The sequence below is a fragment of the Nicotiana attenuata genome, unplaced genomic scaffold (genome assembly GCF_001879085.1).
Source record: "Nicotiana attenuata strain UT unplaced genomic scaffold, NIATTr2, whole genome shotgun sequence".
Lineage (NCBI taxonomy): Eukaryota > Viridiplantae > Streptophyta > Magnoliopsida > Solanales > Solanaceae > Nicotiana > Nicotiana attenuata.
This window is the reverse complement of record NW_017670686.1, coordinates 158,250-179,793: the sequence shown is the minus strand read 5'-3', so window position 1 is coordinate 179,793 and position 21,544 is coordinate 158,250. Positions and strand designations below refer to the sequence as shown.

At 37.4% G+C, this 21,544-nt stretch overlaps 1 protein-coding gene across 3 annotated transcripts; it reads right to left on the bottom strand.

The window, feature by feature from the left end:
* Positions 1–6: 6 nt before the first annotated feature.
* On the bottom strand, positions 7–12,972 carry LOC109242301 (ABC transporter B family member 29, chloroplastic-like). Of its 3 annotated transcripts, XM_019409171.1 has the most exons (10): positions 12,257–12,972; positions 11,032–11,118; positions 10,828–10,935; positions 10,198–10,464; positions 7,371–7,454; positions 6,422–6,638; positions 6,243–6,328; positions 3,262–3,449; positions 2,555–2,684; positions 7–224 (listed from the first exon to the last, which is right to left on the bottom strand). In XM_019409171.1, the coding sequence occupies exons 1-10, from the start codon at positions 12,845–12,847 to the stop codon at positions 78–80; spliced, it is 1,905 nt and encodes a 634-aa protein (XP_019264716.1). In that variant the 5' UTR covers positions 12,848–12,972; the 3' UTR covers positions 7–77. The 3 variants fall into 3 exon arrangements, with proteins under 3 accessions (XP_019264716.1, XP_019264718.1, XP_019264717.1); XM_019409172.1 differs by lacking the exon at positions 2,555–2,684 and having other exon boundaries at positions 136–224; XM_019409173.1 differs by lacking the exons at positions 2,555–2,684; positions 3,262–3,449.
* Positions 12,973–21,544: the final 8,572 nt, after the last annotated feature.

Sequence of the window (21,544 nt, the reverse complement as noted above, 5' to 3'; positions counted from 1 at the left end):
AACTAACCAAGAAAAGGGTTTCGACGCGAAAATGCATATTCGTTTCCAAGAGGCAGACCTTTAGCTTCATACAAACATCATATCGTGAAAGACAGAGATCCCAGTGAGCCATTTTGACCGTCCAAAAGAGCAGAGCGAGGAACCTCCCGCAAGCACCCATCCTCTAAAAGGAAAATTCGTTCAGCCATTAGAACTGTTTCCAAGCGGTGAGCAATCACTAGTACCTGCATGTAAAGATTTAGACAACAATTAGAATTGCCCTAAAGGATAGACGTGCATATGCGAAAGGTATCATCCATTTTTCTTGGCAATAAAATGTGTCATCAATCAGCAAACTTCAAATCAAAATCATATGACAATTATATTGCCAACAAAGTCAAATTTGTCGCATCACATGCACGTTTTCAACAGCAAATTTGTCGCATTCCACTCACATTTTCAACAACATTCGTGAAGGATGTTTGATCGACAAGAATGAACATGATTCTTTGGCAACATATGATGCATTGCCAGATCTAATAATAGCCACAAATTCAGTTCTTCCATTCAACAAAGAAAAATAAAAGCAAACAGGGAAAGGTCCAGAAAGCTCTTCATTAAAGGTATCCACACAAATCTTACTTTCTGGTACATAAAACAATAACAACAAAATTTCAGACGAATCAGTAGTTGCGTCACCTGGATCGCATAGTACTACGCAAAGCAGGAATTTTTTTTTGTAAAGCAAAAGTCCAGCTGAGACAGATTTAAGAACATCAGCTACATACTAGCTCAGGCTCTAGGAAGGGTTACACATCATTCCTCTAAGTTGGAAATTCAAATCCTAAGTGTGTATGATTTACCCACCCCTCTTTGGATAGTAGCACTACTTAAATTTCAGAAATTATAGATCCTGATTTTGAAGAATATAACAACATATAATAATGTGAAAGTGTTTTCCACTCTGCGCTTATACCAGTTCAACAATAATATCCTTTGTGGATGTCTATTACCAAAAAGGAAGAGAACGGAAAAGAAGTGGTCTTCACCAAAGTTTGGGTGCAAACAAATTTATGTTGTTTTTTATCGCATCTCAACATGGAAGATGTGAAGATATACTGAGGAAAACACAAATGATTTGAGAAATGTTCAATTAGTCTATCTCCAGACATCATGATTTGCTTCTAATCTGGAATTACAAACCTTGCCAGCCCCCATGATTACAGGGGCAAGTGGGCAAAGGAAAAGAGAGAATTCCAAATCTTCGCAAACATCCCTACTCGGAAGATTGATTGAGCAGACACAATGCTCCTCTGTCTACCTTCTAACCTCTTAGTGATTCCATTCTCGGTGTCAGTTAATCAGTTTAATTTGCTTTACATACACCCGACAGAACAAATTAACGTTTGTTGAGTTACAAAGTTGACCCACATTGACTCAGTAAGGACTTCCAAAGAGGTCTACAAAAGTCTTGGGTCCCTCAAATCATAGCCTTATGGTGTTGAGTTGGAAGCTTGGATTCTCCACCACAGAAAAGAGGAATTAAAAGCCATTTACTCCCCTTCCAGATGTATTGCAAGGCTCTACATCTTGTGAACACTGTTAACCTATGTCTCATCACTCATCTACTGTGGGAGGAATCCTGCTTTATCAAAACAGGCATTTTCTTTTTTGTATTTATTTCCGGTCGATATGCTTTATCATGGTTAATAGCATTGTTATCAAAGGCGAAAAGCGCAAAAAAACTCTAAGGTCTGTTGGGGCTTTAAGCGCAAAGCGCAAATAAAGCGTGAGCTTTAATGAAAAAAGGCGCAACTGGAGAAAAAGTAAAAATATGTATTTGTAGTCCAAGACTAATAATTATAAGCACGAATAATAAATATATGGATAAAGAAATTGAAAAAAAATTACGATAAAGTGAAATATCAATTGTTTAATGTTGCCTTTTCAGGTTTACACTCATTGGTAAGGAAAAGTATGCCTTAGAGCCTTGATGCGATATTAAAGCGCCCACAAAGCGAGGCGAAGCGCCCAACAAGTTTTGAGCCTCGCTTCAGGGCTTATGCGCGCTTTAAGCGCGCCTTTGACAACACTGGTTAATAGAAAGGGTGGGCGTGGCTCCCGTGGATGACAAGATGCGGGAAGCGCGGCTTAGATGGTTCGGACACGTGCGGAGGAGAAGCCTAGATGCACCGGTTAGGAGGTGTGAACGGTTGACTTTGGCAGGTACGAGAAGAGGCAGAGGGCGGCCTAAAAAGTATTGGGGCGAGGTGATTAGGCAAGACATGGTGCGGCTTCAGATTTCCGAGGACATGGCTCTTGATAGAAACATGTGGAGGTCGAGCATTAGGGTGGTAGGCTAGGGGGTAGTCGAGAGNGTCTGTCGGAGGAACCCTGCTTTATCAAAACATGCATTTCTTTTTTTGATTTTTTTCCAGTCGATATGCTTAATCATGGTTAATAGAGAGGACCTGAGTTCTAACTTGCTTGTAAAATAATGACGAGGGACAGAGGGGAGGTGGAGAAGCCATGGTATTGAACTGTAAACAAAACTATAGAAGCTTCTTTTACTTACAGTACGATCTTGCATCAAGCGCTGCAGAGCTTGTCTCACCAACAACTCTGATTTGCTGTCTAATGCCGAAGTAGCTTCATCCAAAATCAGAATAGATGGATTCTGATAAAGTGCCCGAGCAATAGCTATTCTGGGATGAAAACAATGAAAAGGAATGAGAGGAACTTCCCTAGAACCAAAAGGACAGCTTTAACAGCCCCTACATTTGCAATTGCATTAAGTCTTTTGGGAACAAGGAGCATCAGATATCATGTTCTATTGCATTCCCTAACGACCTATACAATCCTTCAGTACCGATCTAACGAGAGGCTGAAATCAAACACACCCGAGATCCACTAACACTGACCACCAAAAATTGAAGAAAAAAAGAAGCAGCTCTAGTGCCTGAAAAGGTGATCCCAAATGAATTTGGCAAAACATTAATTTGTTGAGAAAAAACTGCTGTAGAGGAAGACCTAAAGCCAACCTGAGAACCACGAACTTTGCGATATCAGATCTAATTCTTTTTCTAACGTTTTTGGATTGACAGAAAACTTTCTTGCTGTGTGATTATGTTACTCCCTTCATTTGACTAGTAAGTGACTAATTTCTCAAGAGGGGAAAGCTTTTTCTTAAAATCTAAGGCATACTACTGATAGATTGTGCATGACCGAGATAGATAAAGAAATTCAGAAAATCAAAGAGTATTGCTGGGGAAAGTATCATACCTTTGCTTCTGCCCTCCACTAAAAATTGAGCCCCTAGGTCCAACATTTGTCTCATAGCTAAGAGGAAGCGATTCAATAAATTCATCCGCACTTGCAGTTCTTGCAGCAAGCTTCACTCTCTCCATATCAATACCAGTCATTCTATCCCTATATCCAATGTTCTCGGCAACAGTTCCAGAAAATAATGTCTGATAAATTTTTAAAACAAAGTAGAAAACAATTTAGCCATGAAATCCCTCTTAGTTGACCAGACTAGCATGGTCTTGAAGAATATAAGCCCGAAAAAGTGTGAAAAGCGAGTAGTTGGTTCAAGAAGACGCGATATCTTCGCTAAAACTTCAAAAAACAAAGGTTTACAGTTCCCAATAGAGCATCTTAGTTCCGTGTTGAGTCTAATGTCTACTTTTAATCACTGAAATGTTTCAACCAACTTCTGGATAAAGCAATATCGCCCCTCTTTCAGACCAGGTATTTTAAACTGGCATATAAATAGCAGTTCAACTTATTTTAGGAAGCTTTTATCTTTAATTGTATATGACCACAAACATGACAGAAATTGAGGGAGTATCATTTCGAATTCTTCGAGATGAGGAGCTTTGCCAAATACGGAAGTAAAATAAGTTGAGATGGACCGAAAAGGTAACAAGATCAATCAGAAGGACAAGCATTATCCTAGAAAAATTGATGCTCCTTAGCTAATAAAATAAGCATGCAGCAAACATTTTTACAAAGGCAAAGAGCAGAACATGATAATTAGCATCATCTAGGAAATATGAATTTTGGTAATTGCAATTGCTTCTTACTAAAAAATGCATGAACGAGCCACACTGCAACTTTTAATAAAATTTCACAGTGTGGATAAACTGGGCAAAACATTTTAATTGGAATATATTAACTGCAACTTTTCTCCATACCCACTCATTAGGAAACGAAACCTAATAATGTGTAAACTGGGCATCTGAGTCTTGAATACTTTACAGACAAACTCTTTGTATCTCCTAAGACGACTTTAACTGGCCAGACTAGTATAGAGTTTAGAAGAAGAAAGTGTCTACCACATACGAGTTAGTTAGAGATTATTACATAGAGCATCTTAGTTCCATGCTGGGATTTTCAAAGTCTCCTTTTGAGCAATGAAATTTTCAACATACACCTTCTACTGTAGCGACTTCTAGATAAAGCAATATTGCCCCTTTCACCTCTGGGTATTTCTGAACTGGCATAAAATTTGAAGTCGGACTGGTATACAGTTTAGTTCGACTGATTTTGGTGAGCTTTTTTCTTTGACATTATATGAGCATGACTGACATTTTCAAGTTTTAATTTAATTCTTTAATAATAGTAATAGCAATAATATAATTTACTTAATAGAAAAACTTGAAGAAAAAATTTAATTTTAATTGTCAACTGGACTAGCCACTCAATCTACGCTACAACTTCTGGCCATGTATATTTACCAGATACATTACGCTAACAAACAAACCAAGAATTTAAGAAACTTATTTCTTAATATGTCCGCTAGCTTTCACGGAAAATCATCCCCAGATCATGTACAAGCAGCCGATGAAAATCATATCCCAAAACTTGAAAGCTGGAGTATGATCTGAATACCAACTTTCATGTATCCATCTCCGTATACATTTAATTTCTTCTCAATAGACCTCTACCTATCTTCCTCATATTGACCTAAAAGCACTAAAGCTTGAAATAACAAAAGACGGCCCAACTTTCTATTTAATCCAATTACATGTATGTGAGAAAAAAAGGGAGAATTTTGGAAAGATGCGTGAAGACAACTGCCTTAGGCCTAAAAGCTTTTCCAGGCACACTTCACAAAGTATATTGCAGATTTAACCAGTGTTGGACTTTAGTATTTTCACTATTATACACTGCACAAAGTATATTGCAGATTTAACCAGTGTTGGACTCTAACAACTTAAAAAAATCAGCTTTCCATAATTTGACCTCCAAGAAAGAGATTGAAGCCATATACTTAGGAAACATAGGTAATCCGGCAATGGCCATTGGCTCCAAAGAGACATCTGTCTGTAGAGAACCTGAAAGCACTTTGTAAGACAGCTTCTCGAGCTATGTTCTAGTCGGCTAATAAGTAGCTGCTCCTCGAATCAGACTGAAGCACACGGAAGGGGGGGGGGGGGGCTGGAATGCACATCAATCGAGAAGCACTCTTCTAACATTGTACTTCCTTCACTAAGAAAGTTCTCTAAAATCAATGCGACAGCTTTTCTTAATGTCTCGGGGAACAAAGAAGAAAATATGAAATAAATGTTAGAGCAAAATCAAAGACTATAGCTAACTAGAGGAAACAGTCCCCTCACTTGAAAACCATGCAGTATATAATTAAATTTAGGTCAACAAGCCATGGAAAATTGATTCTTTGGAGAATCTTTAGATGACTTGTCTAAAAGTCCTCTCCTTTGACTCGATCCTTGCAGTGTAAAACCCTCATTTTTAGCAACAATCTGATCATCGAACCTCTATCAGCTCTTATAATATATTCGAGTCTCCAATTATTGCCCTCCACGTCGAGGAGAGCAATCAACTGCTTTACCCCAGTACTGTCGAGTGATTCTGGTGAAAAACCCTGTAGCTAGTTCTTCACAAATATAGCAGCTTTTTATTTTAGAGAACATGAAACTTTTAAGGTGAAAGGCTCAAATCAAGGAATCAAACAGGAGGATCATGCTCAGAAGTAGATTTCTTAAACTAGTAACTGCCAGTGAATCTCCATTCCCAACCCCCAACTCCACCAAATATAATTGCACATCAACAAAAGAAAATGGAAAAAACTTAACAGGGCTACTCCATCTGCCATTCGACAGTGAAATGCATAAGCATCACACGTCTTCAACACTAACAGCAACTAACCATAAATAAAGGATTAACAATATGTGGAAATAATTAAGGCAAAGAATTCATCATATCATGGTTGTTGAAGAGGGAAAGAAGCTTGGACTTACTGTATCTTGAGAGACCAGACCAACATGTCTCCTCAAACTCTCCAATCGTATGCCTCTAATATCCAAACCATCAATCAGAACGGAACCTGTCAGTGAGTAACTAAACTTTGTCATGCGACAACAAAAGATAACTTCCGTCTTCATCATTGGCGACCAATTGTAATGACAAAACTACTAACCTTGTAAAGGATCATATAGGCGAAGCAGGAGTTTTACAAGAGTCGTTTTTCCTCCTCCTGATGGTCCACACAGAGCAACGATTTCTCCGGATTTAATATGCAAGTCCAGGTTTTTCAATACAAGAGGTCCATTGTCTCCATATCGAAAAGAGACATTATAGTATTTTACTTCTCCAGCAACACAATGTAAGTCAACAGCATTTGGGTTCACAGTTTCCTGTACATTTACGCATAGTATATATTCAGGCACACCGTAATAGCCTGATTCTAAATGTCTAATTGATTAAAAGAAAAAAAAAACTAATTGAAAGTTACAATACCAATACTAATTGCAATGATGTTTAACATAGAAGCAACCTATATTAAAGGAAAATAGAAATTAGAAATTATGTTAGCCAAGATCAATCAATCTTAGGTTACTCATTGGTGGAATACTGGCAAATCCAAAATATTTTTGAATAATATTCAAGAACTGCTTCCAATTTCCCAAAAAAAAAAAAAAAATCCAACTGATACAATGTAGAAGGTGAAAGAATCAAAGCGTAAACAGACCACCAAATAGGACGGAGCTTTCTAAATCTAAGAATATATATATGAAAAATAGATAGAGCTGAAATTGGTGGCCATTGGAGAGCAATCTTTTTTCAGAAATTAATGCATAATATGAGTATAAGATGATAATTATCTATCTTGCAATAACCACGTTGATGGTAGCAGTTGTAAGTATTCAACTCTTAAATCTGACAGTTCTATATTTTGGTTTCAGGTCCAAGGGTGGAAGGACAAATTATTCTGAACAGTAACTGACGCAGGAGCCTAATTCTACTTCTGCTGATCTCCATCCTACATGCCATTACCAAAGTCATAACTAGCATTGGACCATCATATCTAAGGAAAAAGAATCACGAGTACAAACATTTCCTCAGAAATCAACAAGTTATATATTTACCTCAGGTTCAAAGCTTGTCAAATTAAATAAGCGCTGAATTGCTGGCTCTCCTTGTTTTAATTCATTGTATGCTTTCCCCGCATCCTGCACAACTCTTAGATTCAGATTGATAGCTAAGACTGATCCACTTGCTGAGCCATAATAAGAAAATGCAGCAGTATGGGAGAAGTCTAGCCGAACAAGAAGTAGAAACAACAACAGACAATCAAAGAGCAAAGAGAAACATAAAAGTAAAGTCACTTCCAATTTAAATGGTGAGAGAAGTTAACAAAATTTATGAAGTCTCAGGCTCGAAAGAAGCTTCTTCGCTTAAGGAAAGTTTCGAGTGATTCACAGTACTATTCAAAGCTTCGTATAGATGCCTTCTGATGTGAAAACGACCTCCTGAGTAACTTTGTTCTACTTCATTCAGTTCAGGTACCTGGATAATTTGGTACTTATATCTGCAATTTATAAGGTAACGTTATCTCGTGATTGATGGTTACTTGAAGGTTGTGCTGCTCTATTCTTATCCTAACGCCCAAAGACAAATGAAGCTACTGTACGCATTCCTAGACTCTCAACTAGATCTCTGTATATTTATTCTATAAGAGCATCGGACAATTGTAATTACTTGGTCCTTGTTTCCTTTATCTTTTAGCCACTTTCTGATTTGATCTCATCTCTAGCTACTTAAAGTTTATCCTTTTGATACAAACATTCTAATTCTTCAAGCGCACAGCATTTTACAAGGAAAAAGGAAAATGTGGCAAGTATATTGTCATTTTTCATAATGTAGCCTTGTAAAGAATGTGAAAAAGAAGATATATTGAGAAAGAATTGCTTTTCATTCCCTCAATCATGTTTGGTTGAAATAGTGACTCCAAGTAATCTAAAAGGGGTAAATATGTGATTCCAACACCTAATTACATAATCACATGAATTCTCAACATTTCCACATTTACAAGGTATGGGTTCTTGCATTTTTTCAATCTCCTAACAGTGACATTCTTTTTTCGTGATAAAGGTAGAGTCCAGCCAGCTTGTATGAGCATCGACTATTCTTCTAGGTACCTTCTACCTCCTAACGGTATAGGTACCGAGTAACTAAGCCCACCAAGGCTTAATTGGATCGGAAGAAATCACAAAGAGCTTTTTTCGTATCTGCTGGGATTCGAACTTTAGTCTCCAAGATTTGCACCCACTTTCTAATATCGACATTCGTAACACTCGTCCTCAAGTTAAAGAATACATCCTGTATGCTCCTAACTTGCAGATATACTCAATTATGGATCCACAGAGTGATTTTGTAAGAATATCTACTAATTGAACATTTGAGCTGAGTAAATTTGTCACAATCCATTCCGATTCAATCTTTTGGAGGTATCCTCTGCACTTAGCAATGCAGGGAAGAGTCGCCCACGTGAAAACACACTCAAACCAGCAGGCACAAAAGAGAGCACACAGTGACTTGCCATTACTTTTGAGTTTTGACAGAAGCAAAATATCATTAGTATGCCTTATTTATTCTTATAATAAATAATTTATCAGAAAAGCATCCAGCGTATACTATCCATATACAACTATACATTAAGCCACTTACTCACTCATCTCCTTGCAAACTCCCCCTTTTGATCATACAAGATCCAATATATGACTTGGAAGGAAAACAAGAATATCATGCTAACACAAATTCCTTTCATTGTATTGGGCTCCCCTCTAGAGCCTTTACCGCATTCCAACCTCTGAAACTGTCATTGGTTACATCTGTTTATTATTGGAGTGCCTTATTTCTTCTTAATTAATTCATGGATTACCAGCTTCAAGGCCTTTTTGAGCAAGCTAGATTTTCATAATTACTTAGCCTTAGTCTTAGTTCATATAGGAAATTCAGCCTGGACCCTACCACAAGTACTAATACCTCAGTCTACTTGGAGGAAATTAAAGATTAGATCTCTACGAATTTTATGAACTCTTGAAGCTTTGTTAGATGATTGAACTTATCAATTGATATTAGAAAACATGCCAGAATCAATTCTTAACCCAAAAGATATCAGATATGAAATAAAAGGGTCTCCTAAAGAGAAATACATGTCGATTAATGCCCAATAAAACTTCTAAGTAAATAAACATCACAAAGCGTTTAGCAGGAGTACCCTATCCAGCAGCATTTGTTCCATATCTGCAAAGAGCCAACCACAATCTATGGCTCCAAAGCTTTACACATAACAGGTCAAATGGTTGAAGGTAGACTCTGGCAGAAGAGAAGAGCAAAGGTGACAGCAAAGCAGCAAATAAGTCAAACTAGTGCAGATAGAAACTGCTTTTTGAAAATTTGAACATGCTGCATCTAATTATATGCCACAGGTTCAATCCCAGCTAGGCAGAATCACCAGGTAATTTCTTTGCATCTGCCTAAACCTTGGTAGGCAAAGTACCTGGTACCTGTGCTGGTGGAAGGTAGCAAATACTCGATGATAGCCGAGATGCATGTAAGCTGGCCCGAACACCACCCTTATATAAAAGTTATGCTACAATTATTTAATAGGCACGTAAATTAAGAGGTTATGTTGGTTCGTTACTTCACTAGTTGTAATGTTATAAGAAAAATATGAAGTAGTCGTTTGAAAGTTGGTTTAAGGGGAAAAATTCACATAAAGTTCGAATTTGTATTCTTGAAATTCGTCAAAGTTAATCAGGAAAATTATTAGTATAGAAGTGTGCTATATAAATTGGATGGAGGAGGTAATATAACCTTATCCATCTTAGTCCAAAGATAGGAGGCAAATCAAAAGTTCAAACAATTGAAAATACAGAAACATAATCCTTCCAATAAATGAAGCATTACCTGGATTGGGGAGATCAGCAGAACTAGGGATGTTACAAAAGAAACCATGGCAGAGCAATCAAAAGCACCTTTTGAAACTACCAACGTGCCAGCGCAAAATGTGAATAAGACTCCAAAATATATTGCTTGTACCAACTGAGGAATAAATGCCTTCAACTTCTTCTTTCCCATAGTCGTGGATAGATCAGCAAAAGCAAGTGACTGGAACCTTTTGCTTTCACAGGACTCTGCATTGTTTGCCTTCACAAAAAGAATTGATGGGAGGATCTGTAACAAAGAGCAATTTGGCTTCAGTTGGCATAGAAAGCTTGATGCATTGAATATAAGGAAGAGGGTAACATAGAACAAAAGAAGCTTGAAAAGAGGGTAGAAGGTGGAAGAAGTTTTCTCCATGTGTTGGAATGCCCGTGAGCATATGTACATTTTGGAAAACCAAAGAGGTATACCAAACCAATACACACTTACGAAAACTAAGAAGCTACTGCACTTGACGAATACTCGTATTGGAATGAGATGATGGCCCTCAATAACGCAGAATGATATAGAGAATTCATATGGTTTGAATTGAAGCTAGTCGATAGATTCGTTGATATGCTTAAGGAAAAGGAAAACCAAACCAAAAACACTTACCTCATTCAGATAGGAAGAGAGAGAAGCAGCAGCAAGTTGCGCCTTGTTTGATACGTCACGAAGTTTTTCGCCCAGGTAACCAATCATAAAACCCATCAATGGAATCACCTTAAATGACACCCATCAAACTTCAATATAAACTCATCCAACACTCATAAATAATTCATAATTATAGAAGACAAGAACTAATGCATCTTTTGTCACCAAGGCAGAAAGTAATGATAGAACAGGGCTGATGACCAACATCTGAATTGCCATTGCTGATAACTGAAGACTACTTGGAACAATCGTCTGTAAATAAATAAAAGAAACAAGATTTAGAAAGAGAAGGGAAGGGGTTTATTGAAGACATAAAAGTACAAGTGTCCTTTCTCTAAAAGCTTAAACTTTTCATGAACAATTGTTCTATATGGTACTAATAGCACTCATGAGTTTTGAGTCCACCGAACACTTATCAACAAAAATATTTCTATGTGCTCAGTCTAGGAAAAAGAATCACGCCACAAGTAAAGGACATCTTACAAACATAACATAAACATCCTAGTTCAAATCTAATGGCCACTAGGGCCGAAGCTAGGTTCAAGTAAGGGGGTTCAATTGAATCCCTTTCTCCAGAAAATTATACTATTAAAATAGGGAAAAACAAATTTCTTTATTTATATATAAACTGGTGAATCCCTTTGACATAAGTGAAGATTCTAATCTAGTGTAGTACTAAAGGGTTCAATAGGTCACATGTTCAAATCCTATGTATGACATTCCACCCATCAAAACAAATATTTCACATGCTTGATCCAAGATAGTTAAATAATAAGAGGGCGGTTACAAGCACAACAAATAAGTAGAAGTGTGCCCTTCTAGCCATTTAAACTTTTAGATAAAGTGGTTCACAAGTTCAAAAGCATAAAATATAAAGAACCGGATGCTCCCAAGGCTTTGGTACTTGGGGGTACCAAAGTATCATTGTCTTAATGCAGTTCATACAATTCAACATTATAAATATACATAACCGGATGCTCCATGTTTTTGATAGTTAGTTGGGAGTACCCTTACAGAAGCGGATTCAAAATTTGAACTTTTTGTGTTCGAGTTTGAAATCTATTAATTATACTTATTTACCAAAGCCACATATGATAGAGGCGGATCCAGGATTTAAACTCTATGAGTTCAATCTTTTAGTTTTTTTCACGTTGAATCCATTATATTTTTGAAGTTATGGGTTCATATCTACTGTTTGTTCAATTTTAATGAAATTTTAATCATAAATTTACACTTCGCGTTGACTGATTTCATATGAACATGGTATTCCAAAGCTACAACCTCCCCTGCATATCCAGGTATGAGCCAAAGCTACTAAGTTCGAATGAACCTCTAATATATACACTATATTGGTACATGAGTACTAAAGCATCAACGTTTCTCAACTCACATTCAAGAGAGAATAAACAGTATCAGCAACATCAGAAGCCTCAGCAGTAATCCTGTAGGCAACATCTCCAGCAGCAATCCCACTCCCTCCCTCAAAAAACCCTAAATCTCTCTGCAAAACCTTACGGAAAACATAAACCCTCATCTTATACACACAATTCAACGCAGCTTCCCATAGAAGCGCTTGCTGCAGATAATTACCAATGAGTCGAACGACAAACAAAGCGCCTAAGACCAAACACTCCTCTCTCAACCTCAGAACATCCAACGGAGGATTCATGAGAGACGAGAATTTCCCTACTTTGGGAATAATTTTGGAGAGAGAGTAAACGGATATTGCACTGCATATCCATCCACAGAGGATTGGTTGCCATTCCGACAGGAGATAGGGTTTAAGAGGAGCTAAAGAGGTGAATTTGCCGGAGTTCGCAGCGGCGCGTGGGGATGATGATTTGATTGATAAAGCGGATGTGGAAATTGGGAAATTGAAGATGTTAATTGGTTTGGTGGATTGGTAGGGGACGGTGAGTTTGTGGTGGCGAATTGGTGGTGAATGGCCGTAATACGGCGGTTTCAGGTGAATTAGGGACATTTCCTTTTGCCGGTGGAATTTTCAAAAGGAAATTTCACCGTTGGAGGGTGATTCGCGCGCTTGCGTGGCAGTCGCACCCCTTAATATTCATATCGGTTGCCTTCCAAAGTTTCATAAGTATGTTTTTTGTTTCTTTTTATAACATTGAAAATATATCATATTAAACAATTTAATCATAAAAATTACCAATCAAAAGTAAGAAAGATATCATCTGATGTTTACATATATTTTGCATTCATTTGATTGGTGCAAACATTGAGTATGGTTAAAAAAAATTCTCAATTCAGATTATTGCATAATTAGAATCCAATTAGTTGAGTATTTATTGCTAGTTAACTATCTATCTATATATAATAGGAGAAGCAAAAGAATATTATGATGACAAGTGGCATAACACTAAATTGACACCTGTAAATTTTTTGGACAATTCTCCAACTTTGTTGGAGTTACAAATTTAAAAAAACATACATAATTGATTTTACTTGGCACAAATAAAGGACATGTTTTTTCTCTCTCTAAAAAAGAAAATTGATTTAGGTTAATATTTATAAATTGCATATTTAAGGAAAAAACCTATTACAGTAGTAAAAATAATGAATGCGTGTTTTTTTCTTTTCCCCCTATTTCTTTGTTAAAAATCTATACTGAATTCTATATTATTTAATTATATTAAATTAAAAGATACGAAACTCCCATGATCCCACGAAATTGAAAACCTAAGCGCACAAAGATAACAACAAAAACTGCTGGAGAGATCAGTTTCTCTCTTTTCTTCTTGGGAGAAGTTTAAAACTCATTTAAATTCATCAAATGATGATCAGATTGAAGAACTATCTATCTATCTATCTATCTATAATTAAAAGGAGAAGAAAAGGCATTATCATTACGCCAAGTGGCTTCATCACAATATGCCACTTGGCACTTTAGGACAATCCTCCAAAAAATTAGGAACTATAAAACATTTTGAAAAAATTAAAAACTCCATCACAAATTTCAGGTTTCTTTGTTATTTTTTTAAAAATTAAATATTTCTTTATTTTTAAAAATTTAACTGATTTAAAAATATATTTTTTTTTAATCTTTAACTTTTAAAAAATAAATCTAATTTACACTATTATTAAAAAATTAAAAATTAAAAGTTGCTAATGCTATGTATACTTCTTTTTTTATTATCTCTCTTCGCTCTTTTTCTCTTTGAACTAATCCGCGCATCGTGCGGGTACGTATACTAGTTTAAAGAAAGAGACTAATTTTAAGCGCCTAGGTATGATACGAGAAAGAGTAACTATGCTTGCGGAAATTGTACGTGAGGCTTTAGGAGAGGAACCTTACCGTTAAATTGGTTAGGAAGTCAAGTTGGTCAAAGTATTTAATTAGTACACTTTAGTCCCATATAAGTTTTAGTCTATAGTTTACATATTTGTAATTAGACCTATGAATTACTCTAAGAGAATACTTTTCAGTCCACCACGGTAGTTATGGTGTTTTGTCCTGTAGCAGCTGAGTAGGTGATATATACCCTGTAATTATCCTTTACTATTATCAATCAAAAATCCAATTTTCTTTTATCTTGCCCTAGTTTTTTTAGCTTAGCCGTAATCATTTTTCATCTTCTTCTTCAACATCGCATCAGTGGTATCAGAGCACGATCTTGCTCGAGGAACCATGGGGACAGAAATGTCGGAGGCGATGTCCATCCTTCATAAAATGTCTGCTGATATGGTAAATTTGAATCAGAGACAAGACCAATCAGAAGCTCGACATGAACAAGTTATCCAAAAGTCAAGTTTCTGCCATGCGTGAGCTTAAGGAAGCTGTAGCAGCTTGGAAACGACCTGAGAGAGATAAGGGTACCAATTCCGGTGAAGGAGATCTGTATTCTCCATCTGATACTCCATTGAGATTTGGGGATCTGGTTTCTCCCTTCCCAGCAAGCTCAAGCAACACTCAGCTGCACTCACCTAGTAACAGTCAACTTCAAGGTACTGTTCCATTGCAAACCTCTTCTTCTACAGTAGTAGCTACTCAAACGGGCAACCCTCCCATTAGACCTCCAGTACAAATCAGTTCCTCTCCCATTCCTACTACCCAATTCTGTATGTTAGGTTGTAGCAATCCAGGATATGGGGAATTGTCATATTTGTGCCTTTGACAGACATCACAAGACTTGACATATTGCTGAATGTCTTCTCTCATCTTTTTCCAATAGAACAAAGCTGCTACTCTTCTATATGTGGCCTCCATGCCTGAATGCCCCCCCACAGGTGAGTTATGCCAAAGCTGCAGGATTTCTCTTCTCAATTCCTCATCAGGCCCCACCACTAACCTTCCATTCTTCCTTAGCTGTCCATGATTGAAAGAATACCCCTTACCTTCCTGGTCTCTTTTCATCGAAGATTGAATTAGCTCATTCAATGAGGGGTCCTTCTCCCAGCTTATCATGATCAAATTCAGCAAATCAGTCTTCATTGTGGACAGTGTTAAGGCTGTTAACTCTACTAGCAGGTAGCCTGGATAAGGCATCAGCAGCCTTATTCTCCTTCCCCTTTTTGTATTCTATTGAAAAATCATACTGCATGAGTTTTGTAATCCACTTCAATTGTGTTCCTGTATGCAACTTCTGTTCAAGTAGGAACTTCAAGGCCTTCTGGTCTGTTTTCACAATGAAAGTCCTCCCAGTCAAGTATTGAGACCATTTAGTCACATCCATGACAAGGGCTAGCAGTTCCTTGTCATATACATAAAATGTTTGATGTTGTGTGGATAGCCCTTTACTAAGGAAGGCAATTGGTTGCCCCTTTTGCATCAAAACTGCTCCTGTTCCCACATTTCAAGCATCAGTTTCTACCACAAAGGCAAGGAAAAGTCAAGAAGAGCCAGTACTGGGGCTGTGGTGAGTGCCAATTTGAGCTTCCTGAAGGCTTCATTGGCTTTTTCAGACCACTTAAAACCATCTTTCTTAAGTAGATTAGTTAGAGGCTTGCTAATGACTCCATACCCTTTAATGAACCTCCTGTAGTATCCAGTCAATCCTAGGAAACCCCTTAGTAACTTAATAGAAGAAGGTGTTGGCCATGATTGTACTGTTTCTATCTTCTTAGGGTCTGTCTCTACCCCTATTGCTGATATGTAATGCCCCAAATACTCCACTCTATCAGCAGCAAAGACACATTTACTTCTCTTCACTAATAGTTGATGATGTACCAATAAGTCAAAAGCAACCCTCAAATGGTTCAAATGCTCCTCCAGGCTTTGGCTGTAGATCAGGATGCCATCAAAGAAGACCAGGATAAACTTCCTAAGATATTTCTGAAAAAATGTGATTCATTAGCCCTTGAAAACTTGAGGGTGCATTAGTCAGACCAAATGGCATCACCAGATATTCATAGTGGCCAGAATGAGTTTTAAAAGCAGTCTTTGGAACAACTGTAGGGGCCATCCTTATTAGATAGTATCCAGCTCTTAGGTCCAGTTTGGAATAAATTTGCGAGCCTCCTAGTTCATCTAGCAGTTCTTCAATAATTGGAATTGGAAACTTATCCTTCACTGTTGACTTATTCAGGGCTCTATAGTCAACACATAATCTCCATGATCCATCTTTTTTGCCAACTAACACAACTGGAGAGGCATAGGGACTAGAGCTGTATTGGATGATACCTTGGCTCAATAACTCCTGCACCATCTTCTCAATTACATCTTTTTGGACTGGAGAGTACCTATAGGGCCTGGAGTTTACTGGTATGCTGCCTTCTAACAGGGGAATATGATGATCAAAGACTCCCCCGGAAGGTGGCAGTTGCTGGGGTTCACCAAAAACCTCGCTATATTCTCCCAACAATTGTGTGACTTCTTCTAGTTCTGTCTCAAAACTATTAACCAGTCCTGCTATCTCACCTTCACCTTTCACCCTTACCATGAAGAATTGAGATCCCTCTTCAATCATCTTCTCAAAAGACTTAGCATCCACATCCTTAAAGGTAGGTTGTATACCCTTAAGTGTCAGCAATTTTCCTTTATACTCAAATTCAATCAATAACTTCCTGAAATTGAATTTGATATCTTCCAATGGGTATAGCCACTGGATGCCTAGAACCAGATCACTCTTCCCTATGGGAAATACTAAGAAGTCATCTTCAAACATTGTTCCTTGCATCAGCCATTTGAACCCCTTGCACATCTTATCAGTGGGAATTTCCCTTCCATCAGCAACCTGCACTAGTTGTGGTTTGATCTTTTGGATTACACATCCCAACTTCCTGACAGTCTCTTCATCTATGAAATTATGTGTTGATCCACAGTCAATGAAGACTTCCATGGGTCTCTTATCAGTATAGCCCCTAAGCCTAAGTGTCCTGTACCCCATGGATCCATTTAAAGCTTGCAAGGATATGGCACAATTTTCTGATGGTTTTGTCACCATTCCTACCTCTTCTTCCTCCAGCTCATCACATATCTCCTGTCCTTCTGTACCAACATCTTCTTCAACCACCCCTAATTCAAGTGAATACAACTGTCTCTTGGCCTGGCATTTATGTCCAAACACGTATTTCTCATCACAAAAAAACATAACCCTTGAGCTCTCTTCTCTTCCATCTCTGCTGGGGTAAGCCTCCTCCTCCTGTTATTATCCATTTTGACAGTAACAGGTTTCCTCAAGTTATTGGCATTGCTCTTCTGTGTTGTACTAGAATGATGTCCCATTGGTCCTCTATGAGAGAAAGAACCAGCCACACTACTCTTGATAGCTTGGCTTTGGGCTGCAAAGTTGGTCTCCTGCAGTCTAGCTAGATAATATGCTTGTGGTAGAGTAGAAGGATTTCCTACCCAGACAGCATTGCTAATCTCAGGCTTGAGATTATTTAGGAAAATACTTATAGCATGCTCCACTGATAGGTTTAGCCTGGTCATGACACTAATAAAAGCCCTTTGGTAATCCTTCACACTACCTGTATGTTTGACATTCATCAATTCTGTCATAGGATCTGAATATTCTGCACCAAAACTGTCACACAATCCCAGGGGTGGAACATATAGAAGAGTAGCAGCTTTGTTCTATTGGAAAAAGATAAAAGAAGACATTCAGCAGTATGTCAAGTCTTGTAATGTCTGTCAAAGGCACAAATATGACAATTCCCTATATCCTGGATTGCTACAACCTAACAAGATACCAGATTCAGCATGGAGCAACATAAGGATGGATTTTATAGAAGGATTGCCAAGTCAAGGGGGAAGTCAGTCTTTTGGGTAGTAGTGGATAGACTAACTAAGTATGCTCATTTCTTAGGTCTATCCCACGCCTACACAGCCAGCTCTCTTGCACAAGTATTCTTTGATCAAATCTATAAATTACATGGCATGCCTGAGGATATCATCAGTGATAGGGACCCAATCTTTACAAGCAAAATCTGGCAGGAGTTGTTTGCCATGTTTGGAGTCACCCTCAATACCTCCACAGCCTATCATCCTCAAACAGATGGCCAAACAGAGGTAGTTAATAGGTGCCTAGAAACCTATCTCAGATGTTTTTGCTCAGATTCACAGTCAGATTGGTTCCAATATTTAGCTGCAGCTGAGCTATGGGACAACACTGCCTTCCATAGTTCCATACAATGCAGTCCTTATGAGGCTTTGTATGGACAACCTCCCCCTCTTCACTTATCTTACATGGCTGGTGACTCTGCAATAGAGGAAGTAGACATGAGTCTGCTTACAAGAGAGTTCAAACTGCAGCTGCTCAAGTACCACTTGCAAAGGGCACATCAAAGGATGGCAGAGCAGGCCAATAAACATAGGTCTAACAGAGTTTTCAAAGAAGGAGACTGGGTCTACTTAAATATTCAACCCTACAGACTGGTTACTATGTCCTCCATACATTTCTCTAAACTCTCAGCTATATTCTATGGCCCTTATCAAATTCTATAGAAAGTTGGACCTGTGGCATACAAACTCTCATTACCTTCTCAACTACTGCTCCACCCCACCTTTCATGTGTCCCAGCTCAAGGCATGTTATGAGTTACCAGATAGCATTTCACACCCCCTATCCTAGAACTCTCCAGCCCATATTGTCCTCAACCTGACAAAATTTTGGAGTGGCGTATGGTTCAGAAAGGCAACAAAGTTGTAGCACAAGTATTGGTTCAGTGGGAAGGTCTACCATAAGAGCAGGCCACATGGGAAGATTATCAGGCACTCAAGGTTCCATTTTCCACCTTCCTTCCTTGAGGACAAGGAAGAGTTTAACGGGGAAGGACTGATACGAGAAAGAGTAACTGTGCTTGCGGAGATTGTACGTGAGGCTTTAGGAGAGGAACCTTACCGTTAAATTCTTTAGGAAGTCAAGTTGGTCAAAGTATTTAGTTAGTACACTTTAGTCCCATATAAGTTTTAGTCTATAGTTTACATATTTGTAATTAGATCCATGAATTACTCTAAGAGAATACTTTTCAGTCCACCACGGTAGTTATGGTATTTTGTCCTGTAGCAGCTGAGTAGGTGATATATACCCTGTAATTATCCTTTACTATTATCATTCAAAAATCCAGTTTTCTTTTATCTTGCCCTAGTTTTTTTAGCTTAGCCGTAATCATTTTTCTTCTTCTTCTTCAACATCGCATCAAGGTACAGGTTTGATCTATTAAATTGTTTTATTAGACACAAGTATCTATCTAAAAGGAACAATATCAAAAAAGCCATGACCTAATTTTGAGTCATTTTATGATCGGTCATCATCTCTTGAATCTCTTTATTTATGTGCTTTAATAGAGAGAAATTTGATAGAAAATGGAATAGACCTTCTAGAGATAAATTTGGTAGGAAAATGGGATAGATCTTTTTGGATGTGATAATCAAAAGTAGGAAAGTTGCGATACAACATTAATACTTTGGAATTTATTTGAGACATTTACGTGTTTACTTTCGATATAAATTATTTATTCATGTATCCATTTATACAACAACAGTTTTGTACGTTGGATATCTTCAGAGTAAACAATCACTTTTTGTATAACTTAATGGTATACAACATAAGAATATTTAAGATCACACTATAAAACATGCGCCCAATGGTATACAACGTACATGCATGCTGAGTATTTTGTAAATACGTTTTCCTAAATAGATATGAAATATAATATCTTTTCAAGTAGGTATTTTTCGAATAATATTTGTAGGAACATGGATATATATATTTTTTATTTATACTTCGATCATTTCTAAGCCCTACTATTAGGGGAAAAAGTTGATGAAAAAGGATGAAGTACTCCTCATGAACATCAAGTTTTTATATATTAATGGTGTAAAAAATTATTTACACTATTAGATTACCTAAAAGTTAATAAGACTTAATGATTCATAATAAATGAAACTAATTACATGTATGAAAAAGCAGATAATATGTTAGAATAGGTTAAATCACACTAGTAAAGCAATTTTTTAAACAATTTGTATTTAAGTTATATCCAAAATAGTACCTTTATACTTCCATCAATACTCTTTAATATAGACATTCGACTGAACTGAAGTTATTTTTTATGCTTTTTTATGAAGTAAGAAATTTCATTAAAAGGGCTTCAAGATGATGCAGAAGATACAAAAAGAGGTTGTGTAGCTCCCGTACATGAGAAGACACTATGCTTGGATTAGGGAGCTAACAAAGTCCAAAAATTTATCAGCGTTATTTATAGGAGTTAAGTTGCTCTAGCAAAATAAGTTAAGCACACATATAGCTTTTAGGTAGTTTGGAATTGAAATTCCATCAAAGTGTTCCATATGCACCAACTCTCATACGCATCTTTAATTGTGTGTGGCATGACCGAGTCCGAAAATAGAATATAACATGTTCCAAAATCAACAACTACTGTACAATGAAGAAAGAGATGACTGAAACTTTCTGAATTTTGGAGATGCTATTGTAACATCTGTTGACAAGTTGAATGCTTCTTCTTTCGATGTTGTCTTGAGCAAAACATGCTTCGGTGAGGGCCGTCAACCTGTATTTTCCTAGCTTTTTGACAGCCAAAACAGTCAGTAGAAACTCATAAACTTGAGGTGCAATCAAAACCTTTTTAAAATACATTGTGCAGGTAAAGGGATTTCGATTTGGGATTATGTGACGACCCAAAGGGTCATCACCTGTTTTCTCTTTCATTCCGTGCTTCCGAGGCCTTGAAAACCTCATTTTTGCTCGCCTCGATTTGCATGCGCAGTCCGGGCGCGTAGCCGGAAAGCTTATATGTTAAATTCTGTGAAAAATTTCAAAATGTGGCTTTAAAATGATTAAAGTTGACTTTGGTCAACATTTTTTGTAAACGGACCCGGACCCGTGATTTGACGGTCCCGGAGGGTCCGTAGAAAAATATGGGACTCGGGCATATGCCCGGAGTCGAATTCCGAGGTCTAGAGCCCGAGAAATGAATTTTTCTGTGAAATTGTTTTTCTGAAATTATTAAGGAAAATGGAAATGAAAATTGATTAAAAGACTGTGGTATCGGGCTCGTATTTTGGTTCCGACGCCCGATACAAGTCTTATATATGGTTTAAGCGCTTTCTGTGAAATTTGGTTGAAATCGGACGTCATTTGACGTGTTTCGGACCTAAATATCAAAGATTTGAAGTTTATGAAGTTAGAATGAAAAATGAAGATTTTGAGGTTTGATTAATTGATTTTGATGTTGTTTTGGCGATTTGATCGCACGGT